Raw genomic sequence first — 12,169 nt, forward strand, 5'->3', positions numbered from 1 at the left:
TGTGCTTGCGTCTGTATCTGCACCTATATTATTTGTGTCTGTCTGTGTTCTCAGATTATGGAGAATGGGGACGCTGCCCAGTTCACTGACAGTGTGACAGAAAGTGAGCTGGACTCTGTTCGGGAAGTAGACCTGACCAATGACAGCGCTCTATCAGACAACAACAGTATCTACGAGTCTGGCATAAAGAAGAGAGGTCGTCCCAGAAAGATTCCATCAGGTACATTGTTTCATTAAGGGACTGGAATAGGACTAACATATTTTATTATCACTGTATGAAATGTACTATAGTATAGTGTAGCACACACAAGAGCCCTCAAATGCTTTTTTTAGGGTACAGCTCCATTTTGAGTTAGCATTAGTTTGTGTGTGTACCGGTAAGCAGCTTATCAAGTGGATTAGCACATGAATGGGTTAGCTTAAATGGGTTGAGTTGCTCAAGATGGCGGCAGCTCTCTATTGTTGGGGTAGGTTAGTGTAGCATGAGCATGCTTCAGGTTTGTATGTCTATGGGTAGTATTATATAAGGTTGGTTGTGTTAGTGTAATAGAGGTAATAGACAGATTTATATTTTAGAGTGGGCAAGAATTATTGTTATTTACATACAGTATGTTGTTATGCAAAAGAGATGGTATTCTTATATGGGGTAGCTATGATAACGTACCATACCATTGACTGGGAATTATTGGGAAAGGAGGTACGTAGTCAGTTTCAGAACTGAATGCATTCAACCGAAATGTGTCTTCTGCATTTAATCGACACGCCTTAATCGTCATTCACGTCATCGCGGCCATTGGTTGACTTAGAAGAACAATTTTTGGGGCTACACTACAGACGGCTATATAGGTTGGCTAATACAGGATTAGTAAGTACCCAGTACACTACTTTAGTGAAGAAAAAAATATTAAAATTAAAATATTAAAATATTATTTAAAAATATAGAGATTTTATTTTATTACGATTTTTCAGAGGGTGCTGCAATGCCCTCAGTACCCCTATTTCCCGTAGCTCCGGGTACAGATTTCAAAAGCAGTCAATTATCTCGAAGTCTCGGAATTTGAACTGTGTTTATTGTGTTATAGCTTGATATAAGCAGAATTCAATATAATTCCAATTAGAGGTCGACCGATTAATCGGCATGGCCGATTAATTAGGGCCAATTTCAAGTTTTCATAACAATCGGTAATCAGCCTTTTTGAACACCGATTACATTGCCTGCGTGGCTGGCTGACCACCTGTTACACGAGTGCAGCATCAAAATGACCTTGTGGCAGCAAGGAGCCAAGTTAAGTTGCTAGCTAGCATTAAACTTATCCTATAAAAAAAAACAATCAATCTAAACATAATAACTAGTTAACTACACATGGTTGATGATATTACTAAGTTAACTAGCTTGTCCTGCGTTTCATATAATCAATGCGGTGCCTGTTAATTTATCATCGAATCAGAGCCTACTTCAACTTGATGATTTAACAAGTGCATTCGTGTAAAAAGCACAATCGTTGCAATAATGTACCTAACCATAAACGTCAATGCCTTTCTTAGAATCAATACACAAGTATATTTTTTTTAATCTGCATATGTAGTTAAAAAAATTCATGTTAGCAGGCAATATTAACTGGGAAATTGTGTCGCTTCTCTTGCGTTCAGTGCAGCAAGAGTCAGGGTATATGCAGGAGTTGCGAACTGTTGAAAGGCCATTTATTCCTAACAATGACCGTAATTAATTTGCCAGAATTGTACGTAATTATGACTTAACATTGAAGGTTGTGCAATGTAACAGCAATATTTAGACTTCGGGTTGCCACACGTAAGATAAAATACAGAACGGTTCCGTATTTCACTGAAAGAATAAACGTTTTGTTTTCGAAGTGATAGTTTCCGGATTTTACCATATTAATGACCATATGGGTTTATTATATTATAATTAAGTCTATGATTTGATATTTGATAGAGCAGTCCGACTGAGTGGTGGTAGGCAGCAGCCGGCTCGTAAGCATTCATTCAAACAGCAGCTCTTAACAATGCTTGGATGCACAGTGCTGTTTATGACTTCAAGCCTATCAACTCCCAAGATTAGGCTGGCAATACTAAAGTGCCTATAAGAACATCCAATAGTCGAAGGTATATGAAATACAAATGGTATAGAGAGAAATGGTCCTATAATTCTTATAATAACTACAACCTAAAACTTCTTAACTGGGAATATTGAAGGCTCATGTTAAAAGGAGCCACCAGCTTTCATAGTTTCTCATGTTCTGAGCAAGGAACTTAAACATTAGCTTTTTTACATGGCAGATATTGCACTTTTGCTTTCTTCTCCAACACTGTGTTTTTGCATTATATAAACCAAATTGAACATATTTCATGATTTATTTGAGACTAAATAGATTTTTATTCATGTATTATATTAAGTTCAAATAAAAGTGTTCATTGTTCATTCAGTATTGTTGTAAATGTCATTTATTACAAATACATATATAAAAATCGTCTGATTAATCGGTATCGGCTTTTTTTGGTCCTCCAATAATCGGTATCGATATCGTCGTTGAAAATCATAATCGGTCGATCTCTAATTCCATTGCAAGAACCCAAAAAAATGTTGCCCCCTCGCCGATTTCAACTTCCCCGTTAGTCACTTTATCATTGGCCGGGCCTGGTGTGTGGTGCCATTAGCATTGTCTAGCATTGTCTGGAATGCACAAGCCTTCAGAGCAAAAGTGCATTTTGGCATGACAACCTAATCAGCACTAAAAAGCAAAACATCTCAGGCTTCCAATTGCATCATATAATATGTTGTAGTTGTGGATGCACATTACAGTAGTAAATGGCAGCCATATTCAACCGGTGGATAGTAGAATAACAGTATAATTGGCAGTGCATGGGCAGTGCATGGGCACGTTTCCTTTGTTACTGTATGTCATTCACTGACAGACCTTAGAGAGCTGTTTATAACCTGTCAGAAAATTCCAGTTGAACAACTAGCCTATGTTTGCTAGGTAGGTAAATTAGGTTAACCAGCTATCTAGATCTTGTAGTTACCATTGCCAGATTATGTGCCAATGGGAGCCTTAGGAATCATATGAACACACATAAGACATAGCAAAATTTAAATAGCAGCAATTTAGCTAGAAAACTGCAAACAACCCCCCCCATGGGAAAATGTATAGAATTGCAGAAAATGAGCTTATAAATGGCTGAATGTTGATTCCGCCAACAAAGGGGGTGTGAACAGTTTGGGGTTGCATGGGTCGTGAGGTGAGGGTTAATAACAACGTCAATAAGTGACTATAAGTGATTATCCATACGGACCTTTTCCACCTAGGAAATGTCCCACTGGGCACATATGACAATTCAACGTATTTTCCATGTTGGTTTAATGTAATTTCATTGAAATGACATGGAAGCAACATTGATTCAACTGTGGGTTGTGTGACCGGACCTTCTTAAATAGTAGTTGAGTACCCCTGGTATATGGGTTGGAGACTATCTATACCTACAGTATCCCTAATGATAACCTCCATCTAATTTTACACTGTCCATTGATTCTCTCAGTGTTTCACATACTTCTATCAGAGGATCCCTGTTAATAATGGAAGCATCAATGTGTTGTTTTCCAGAGGTGAATTACCTTAATGGGACAGTGAAGCCATGCACAGTGCGGCTGCAGAAGATAATCAGTAAGAAAAGATATTGACAGTTAGTGAAGATGATCATTGGTATTCATCTATATCACTTAAGGCCAGTCACCACAGGCTAAAATTATATATATATTATTTGCATCTACTCGTCAATTTGAAGTTTTGGGTATGTTTTCCATTAATGTTAGTATTTTCAAAAAGTAAAACATTCAAATGTTTATGAAAATGTATATTTCCGTTAGTTTATCATACTACCGTCATCAACATTTCATGAATTGTATTTTTTTTAAATGGTCATACAATTTCAAAGCTCACTACATTGAATCACACATCATTTAAAAGCCAATTTCATAGAGAATGTTACAAACTGGACTATATGTAGTAACTTACGGTGATTGGGTCTAAATGAGTGTTTGGCATTTGGTAGTTTAAATGAATTGTAAGTTTGTCTTTCACTGCCATTTCCCCAAAGTCAGATTCTCGGAAGCCTCGGAAGCATCTTCATTCATCAACTTTCTTGTGGTTATCCTTAGACGTGTTCTCCAGACTTATACATAGGGAACTGTTTATGTTGTCATGTTTTAATTCTAGATTACATTTCCTTTAAAAACATTTGCCAAAAATGCATTTTTGCGTATCTTTCTATAGTATTTTAGATAGAAAGATTTCAAACATATTTATCCACAATCTGTGAGTATATGTAAGTCAGCTCCTGTGAGTGTAACAAAATGAAACCAAAATACTTGGTCTGACTTCATCCAGTGTCCAGAAAATTGGATTTGTGTGATATGCAAATATGCACATATTTAATGATATTACCTAATTTGCATATTTTTGTACAATATTTCAGAAACATTTTAATATATAAAGAGTATTATATTTGTGTCCACATTCAACTGGTAAAAGTTGATTGTGATTAAGGGGAACAAAATACCCTATTAGGGTGTGGTGCCTGGCCTTAAACTCAATTGAATTGATGTACAGGTGACACATTACCAGAGAATGCTTAACAATCCACCTTCCATGGTTGGGGTCAAATCAATTCCATTTAAATTCAGTCAATGCAGGAAGTAAACTGAAATTGGGATTTCAGTTTACTTCCTGCATTGACTGAATTTAAATTAAATTGACCCCAACCTTGACTTTTTACTTATCTATCCTCTGGCTTTTCACCTTTTGACAATTTCAGGCAAAACTTGTATTTTCTGCATCAAAACATTGATTTGGTTTCTATGAAACTTGCTTATATAGATGGACCAAAGAATGAGGACGATACTGTGTTCGTTGAGGACAACGTCATTTGGACAAATACTATGGAGGTAATGTTTTTGATTATTTTGTTGATGTTTTTTTGTATCACATTTCTTGTCTAGTAGGATTGGGTGAATCAATTCAACAAATATGGTAACTTAAGATTTAACTAAGGGTGACGTTATTGTTTTCTTGTGACTCATAATCAACTATGCATAACAGAGCTTTAAAAGACAGACAAGGCCTCCTGAGTGGTGCAGAGGTCTAAGGCACTGCATCACATCGTTGCGGTGTCACTATAACCTGGGGTTCGATCCCAGGCTGTGTCACAACCGGCTGTGACCGGGGGACCCATAGGACGGCCCAGCGTTGTCTGGGTTAAGGGAGGGTTTGGCGGGGAATTACTTGGCTCATCGCGCTCTAGCGACTCCTTGTGGCGGGCCAGGCGCCTGCAGGCTGAATTCGGTCATTAGTTGAACGGTGTTTCCTCCGACACATTGGTGTAGCTGGCTTCCATGTTAAGTGGACGGGTGTTAAGAAGAGCAGCTTGGCGGGTCATGTTTCAGATGACGCATGACTCGACCTTTGCCTCTCCCTAACCCGTTGCAGTGATGAGACAAGATCGTAATCACAAAATTTACTGAAAAAATATTAACAAAGACGGACATACTGTAGTTATTGTTGCCTATGTTTGTTTTTACCTATTCTGCTTTGACGTGTTCTTACCTTGCTATAGTGGGGGTGTGACAGATCAAAGTAAACTGCACGTTACAACACCTGACAATGGAAACTATCATTCTTTGGAATCAAACAAAGCAAAACGTGCATGGATCTTTTGCATGTCTCCAAAGCTTGACATTATGACAAACCTTTCTATGCAGGTTTTATGAAGTAAGGGTCACTAGTATGCTTTGCTTTGCTGTTGCTTGTGCAATCAACAATTTTCTATGCTTTTAAATAATTTTTATTAAAACCTTAAATGCTTGGGACAAATTCATACTGGTATCTCACCCGTGTCTAACAAACTAACCTGGTTAGTAACTTTTTTACCCTCTCCTTTATCTTTCTTCTTCTTCTTTTTTCATGTGGGTCGACTTTATGCTTGGTAGTCATAGCAATTCTTGGATGTGAGTGCATGACTGGATGTGTGTGCGCTTGTGCCCACGTGTGTGCCCTTGTACAGTGCCTGTGAGCGGTGTGCGTAATAGGTGTGTGCATGTGTGTTGTCCCTCAGGGCACCATTAGGGGCATTTATGGTTGGGAGAGCAGCTTACGCCAGAAGCCACAGGCGCGCACTGTGTTTCAGGCTGGTGCCGGCACCTGGGTCAAGCCACAGGCGCTTGACAACGACAGCAAAAAGGACCAGGAGTCCGAGGCTGCATCGGTAGGTACTCTCAAAACACCTACCAGTGATGGCTGGTGCGCTGAGATATCGGAGGACGGACTCATTGTAATGACTAGAATTGAAACTAAGTATTTGATACCGTCCCATTCATTCCATTCCAGCCATTACAATGAGTCCATCCTCCTATATATCTGCCCACCAGCCTCCTGTGGCTCCTACGCTTGAGGGGAGCCCTTCTGACCTCTGGCGAATGGGGCAGTGAAAGGCACAATGCAATCGAAACACAAAAAAAAACATATATTTTGCTCTAAAGGTGTGCGTGGCTGTCAACGACACGTCATTCTTTCTGTGCATGGCTCTTGTAATTTGCTTCTAACGTTCTAATTTCCTTTTTAACCCTTTATATGGACTTACGTGGTCTCCCATTTTCTTAACTCATTCTCACTGCTCTGAAATTGGGTCGCTTGAATTAAGGTTGACAAAACCTGACAAACCTTACAAACAAAGGGCCAATATTTGCTATTACATGTAAAGAAGGATATGTACAATTGTAGTCACCCATTTCCAATTTTCAGGTTCATCAGATATCAGTGGATGTGTTCGTCACTGTCTTCAGGCATGCATTGTCAACTATTTTATCTGTGTATTCAAGCATAAATATTTTTGACTTTCAGCCCCCAAAGAAGGAGAATCAGACACCCAACGTGTCTACAACGAGCCCCAGGGGAGCAAAGAAGGGCATTGATTACCAGGTTCCTACTTTCACAAATATTTGCTATGCATGCCAACATGCTTCCATATCATATAAACCCATGTGAATAACCCTCCATCTCCCGGGGTCTCACCCTGTAGGATGGGAAGGGTTTCCCCACTGGAGATCTGGTGTGGGGAAAGGTGAAGGGCTTCTCCTGGTGGCCTGGACTGGTGGTGCTCTGGAAGTCCAACAAGGCACCGCCTGTATCCAAGCGCCGGGTAGAGTGGTTCGGTGACGGAATGTTTTCCGAGGTGAGGACTTGACTTGACTCATTGTAAAATAGCAAGATTGACCTGCAGCACAGATTGGTGTTTGGACAAAATTGTTCCTTTGTTTTGTGTTGCAGATCTATACAGAGAGGCTTCTGCCTTTTGCAGATTTTGCAAAGTGCTTCTGCAAGAATTCCTATTCCAGCTTGCCTACCTACAAAGATGCCATCTACCAGGTCCTTGAGGTGGGACATGAATGCTATTATCTATCACTATCTTAACATTGTAATGTATGACTCTGTAATATACTAGCCTGGTCCCAGATCTGTTTGTGCTGTCATTCCAACTCAACTTGCATGGTCATTGCATGACATTGGCAAGACAGCACACACAGATGTAGAACTATGCCAGTACTGTACTGTTACATCCCCATATATCACAATATTCCATACGGTATAATACCACAAAGCACCACATCACTCACTCCTCACTCATATTTTATGTCTATGCAGTTGGCTGGTGAACGCTGTGAGAAGTCCTTTCTTGCAGCGGGGAATAAGCAGGAGTTGCTTAAGTTGATGCTGGACTGGGCCTACAGTGGATTCCTGCCCACTGGACCAGATGGGTTCAACCCCCCACCACCTGCAAGTATGTGTGGTTTAGGGTGAAGTTTCCCCTAATTGCTGATCTTGGGTCAGTTTAGCATTTTCCTGATTAAGGTTAGGATTGGGGCCGGGGAAGCTGATCCTAGATCTGTACCTATGGGACATTTCACCCTGGCGCGTTTTGTGTTGCTTCCATTATATTTCCACAACAGGGTAACACTTATACCTATGTAGTACACTAGTAATAACAGGTGTTCTCATGTTCCTTTTATTTTGTTTTATTCCCAAAGATGCCAAATACTCAAAGGCAGAATCTTCAGACTCGTCCCTGGCAGACTATCAGCCCCCAGCTAAGAGGAAGTATGTGAACAAGAACAGACCATCCTATGGGAATCAGAGCTACAGCAGAGGTAAGCCCTACACCCACAGCAATCCATATTCATTAATATGGGCCATTTTTCTAGTTCTGTCACTATAGAATTATATTTGCATCAATTAAATTCCTTTATTTTGTGGTTCACAGAGGCAATGGTACGAGAGGTTAGGAAAGGCAAACATGTTAAAGGTATTTAAAATTCTTTGAGCTGTAAATTGTACTTTTTTGCTTTCTATTTGTCTGCACTTTAGAAAAATATTATATAATTGAATCAGTCATTTTACTAATGTATACAATTCATTATTCACCTCAGAATTCTGTTTATCATGTGGAACCCCCCACATCCACACCTTCCACCCACTGTTTGAGGGGAGTCTTTGCCTGAAGTGCAAGGTAAACTAACTACATCTTCTCATAAATTGAATGACTGTTCAGTTTATTTATGCAAGTGTATCCACGTAGACATGTTAGATCATGTCTGCTTATCATCTGAAAGATTGTTGACATGAATGACCTTCGTCCCCATGGTAAAGCTGTCCCTCCTAACCTTTGCAGGAGAACTTTATTGAGACTTTGTACAGATACGACGAAGATGGCTACCAGTCCTACTGCACGGTTTGTTGCGCTGGCCAAGAGGTCATTCTGTGTGGCAATGCCAGCTGCTGCAGGTTAGCACTGCTCAAGAGTACACGTTCCTCTCTCTCTTCTTTCACTCCCATTTCCTCTTTCACTCGCTTATCCTCTCTGTCGTTCTCTTCCTCTCTCAGGTGTTTCTGTAAGGACTGCCTGAACATTTTGGTTGGCGATGGAACCTTTGACAAGCTGAAGGATGTTGACCCGTGGAGCTGCTTCATGTGCTTACCATCCCAGTGCAACGGATCACTCAAGCTGCGAACTGACTGGAGCGTGCGAGTCCAAGAGTTTTTTGTCAACAACAGTGCCCTAGAGTTTGAACCCCACAGGGTGTATCCCTCCATTCCTGCCCATCAACGCAGACCTATCAGGGTGTTGTCTCTCTTTGATGGGATTGCCACAGGTTTGTACATTCTCAATATGGGCTTTCATTTATCTTTGGGAGATGGTTGCAGATAAGTGATTGTGATGTGTTTTATGAGGATGCAATGGCTTGTGTTTCTTCTGTCTTCAGGATTCAGGCGTTTTGGTTTGTGTGTCAGTGACTGATAATCTTCTATGCCCATTGTGCTCTTGCAGGGTACCTTGTGCTCAAAGACCTGGGCTTCATCGTAGAACGCTACATCGCCTCTGAGATCTGTGGGGACTCGATCACTGTGGGTATGATCAAACACGAGGGCAAGATAGAGCACATCAATGACGTACGCACCATCACCAGGAAACATGTGAGTTCAGCATACACACACACACATTCAAACAAACAAATTACCACACACACACACACACACCTGTGATCATTCTCTAACCTGTGTGTGTCTGTGTTTGCTGTGTTTCAGCTGGCTGAATGGGGTCCCTTTGACCTCCTGATTGGAGGAAGCCCCTGCAATGACCTGGCCTGCGTCAACCCTGCTCGGAAGGGCTTATTTGGTAAGGAACCTCCTGACTTCAAAGTAAATGGAGTGTTTCCACTTGACCAGTGGTTCTCCGACCTCTCCTGGAGAACCCCCAGCCGTCCATGTATTTGATCAATTCCAGAGCCAGCACACCTAATTCAACTTGTTAACTAATCATCAAGTCCTTGGATAGTTGAATCGGGTGAGCTAGTTCAGGGCTACAACAGAATTGTGAATTTTCTGAGGTAAGTAGGAGAGGTTTTATGAACCACTGTGCTAGACAATGTACAGAGCTAATGTCTGGAGAACTTTATCAAGTATGTTATCACATCGTTTTATTAGCAGTTAACATGTTAGCCTACTGTTAGATGCACGTGTCACGCTAACCTATCCATTGGTGTAGTAAATGGGTTTTTAATGGTGTTTCATTGGTTTTCTCGGTCTGTTTCCAGAGGGCACAGGCAGGCTGTTCTTTGAATATTACAGGATGCTGACCATGATGAGGCCAAGGGATGATGACGACCGTCCGTTCTTCTGGCTCTTTGAAAATGTGGTGGCCATGCGCGGTCATGACCTGGCTGACATCTGTCGCTTTCTTGAGGTAAAGGCACGAGCAGCTATTTCATGGTCAATGAGGCCTCTCCTTCTTCCTTTCTCTCTCTTTCTTTAACTCTCTTGCTCTTTCTCCCTCTCTCTCCCTGTTCAATGGCATTTGGGTGGTGTGTTTGCGTCTTCATTTCATTATTACTAATACAGTTGAAGTCGGAAGTTTACATACACCTTATACCCTGACTACACCGCTCGCGTCGCGTGCCCGAGTGTTGCAAAAATAAATGTAGAAATCTATATTATTCAATTATTGCACTCACACTGCTCGCGCCCGTCAACGAGCGTCTACGTTGCCAAGTGCTAAAATAGAAGTCAGTTCTATTTGTGACGCAGATCGCGGTGCAAGTCTTGCCTCTCCCATCTCCTCATTGGTTTATAGTAGCAGATACCCACGTTCCATCTCCTCAATGGTTATACCCACGTGGGCGATTGAAAGACGAACTGTGTTGTCGGTCGTCGTGGTAATACTATGAAAGTTTAGATGCCAATCACCAAGTTCAAAGAAGAAAAAGCCTGGAATGAGGAGAGATGACTAGAAACGATTTGGTTGACCATTTTATGTGTGGATTAATTGTCAGAGTAGAGGACCTTGTGCATTTCAGGTAAAATAACATCTCGGTGTTTATATCCCAGGACAAATTAGCTAGCAACAGCAAGCTAGCTAAATAGGACAAATTAGCTAGCAAGTGCAAGTTAGCTAGCTAAATTGCCATAAATGTTTAATGGTTTTTGTCCTTTCCCCCAAATGAATGTAATTGGTTCAGAGTTTGTTTTGATATTTTAACCTGCGTGTTGTGATCGCGTTTGGTGTGGGGGGACAAAATAAATGTATGCACGATGGCGCACGCGCGCAGCCGGTTTGGGTTCCGTATTTAAAAATTGTAACGTTCGTCTGTGGGAGAAAGAGAGGAGGACCAAGTTTCAGCGTGGTAAGTATTCATTATGCCTTTTAATGAAAACGAATACTCGAACAAAACAACAAAACTATAAACGAGAATGACACGAAACGAAACAGTCCTGTCTGGTAACATACACAAAGACAGAAAATAATCACCCACGAAACACAATAGAAAACAGGCTACCTAAATATGGTTCTCAATCAGGGATAACGATTGACAGCTGCCTCTGATTGAGAACCATACCAGGCCAAACACAGAAATAGCAAATCATAGAAAAACTAACATAGACAACCCACCCAACTCACGCCCTGACCATACTAAAACAAAGACATAACAAAATAATTAAGGTCAGAACGTGACAGTACCCCCCCCCCAAAGGTGCGGACTCCGGCCGCAAAACCTGAACCTATAGGGAAGGGTCTGGGTGGGTGTCTGTCCGTGGTGGCGGCTCTGGCGCGGGACGTGGACGCCACTCCACCATAGTATTTTTCCGCCTCCGTGGCCTCTTTCGAGCGGCGACCCTCGCAGCCGACCTCGGACTGGGGACCCTAGCAATGGGTCCCAAATGGACGGGAGATTCTGGCAGCACCGGACAGGCGGGAGACTCGGGCAGCTCAGGACAGACAGACGACTCTGGCAGCTCAGGACAGACGGACGACTCGGGCAGCTCAGGACAGACGGACGACTCGGGCAGCTCAGGACAGACGGGTGACTCTGGCAGCTCAGGACAGACGGGCGACTCTGGCAGCTCAGGACAGACGGGCGACTCTGGCAGCTCAGGACAGACGGGAGACTCTGGCAGCTCAGGACAGACGGGAGACTCTGGCAGCTCAAGACAGACGGGAGACTCTGGCAGCTCAAGACAGATGGGAGACTCTGGCAGCACTGGACAGGCGGGACCACCTGTAGGGAGGAGACAGAGAGACAGCCTGGTGCGAGGGGCTGCCACCGGAG

General features: G+C 42.0%; 1 protein-coding gene across 4 annotated transcripts in view; it reads left to right on the forward strand.

The window, feature by feature from the left end:
* The window catches only part of LOC135528288 (DNA (cytosine-5)-methyltransferase 3A-like), a 29,276-nt gene that overhangs the window by 11,616 nt on the left and 5,491 nt on the right, over positions 1-12,169 (forward strand). Inside the window, exons 6-21 of one of the 4 annotated variants that reach the window (XM_064957261.1) lie at positions 55-220; positions 3,621-3,680; positions 4,893-4,960; positions 6,127-6,276; positions 6,912-6,989; positions 7,090-7,242; positions 7,338-7,445; positions 7,713-7,848; positions 8,096-8,215; positions 8,329-8,370; positions 8,495-8,574; positions 8,737-8,849; positions 8,949-9,217; positions 9,394-9,539; positions 9,651-9,741; positions 10,160-10,308. In XM_064957261.1, the coding sequence (XP_064813333.1) occupies positions 55-220; positions 3,621-3,680; positions 4,893-4,960; positions 6,127-6,276; positions 6,912-6,989; positions 7,090-7,242; positions 7,338-7,445; positions 7,713-7,848; positions 8,096-8,215; positions 8,329-8,370; positions 8,495-8,574; positions 8,737-8,849; positions 8,949-9,217; positions 9,394-9,539; positions 9,651-9,741; positions 10,160-10,308 (1,929 nt within the window). The remainder of the gene's footprint in view (positions 1-54; positions 221-3,620; positions 3,681-4,892; positions 4,961-6,126; positions 6,277-6,911; positions 6,990-7,089; positions 7,243-7,337; positions 7,446-7,712; positions 7,849-8,095; positions 8,216-8,328; positions 8,371-8,494; positions 8,575-8,736; positions 8,850-8,948; positions 9,218-9,393; positions 9,540-9,650; positions 9,742-10,159; positions 10,309-12,169) is intronic. The other 3 variants (XM_064957264.1, XM_064957263.1, XM_064957265.1) reach the window with 3 other exon arrangements.

This window comes from Oncorhynchus masou, chromosome 33 (genome assembly GCF_036934945.1).
Source record: "Oncorhynchus masou masou isolate Uvic2021 chromosome 33, UVic_Omas_1.1, whole genome shotgun sequence".
Lineage (NCBI taxonomy): Eukaryota > Metazoa > Chordata > Actinopteri > Salmoniformes > Salmonidae > Oncorhynchus > Oncorhynchus masou.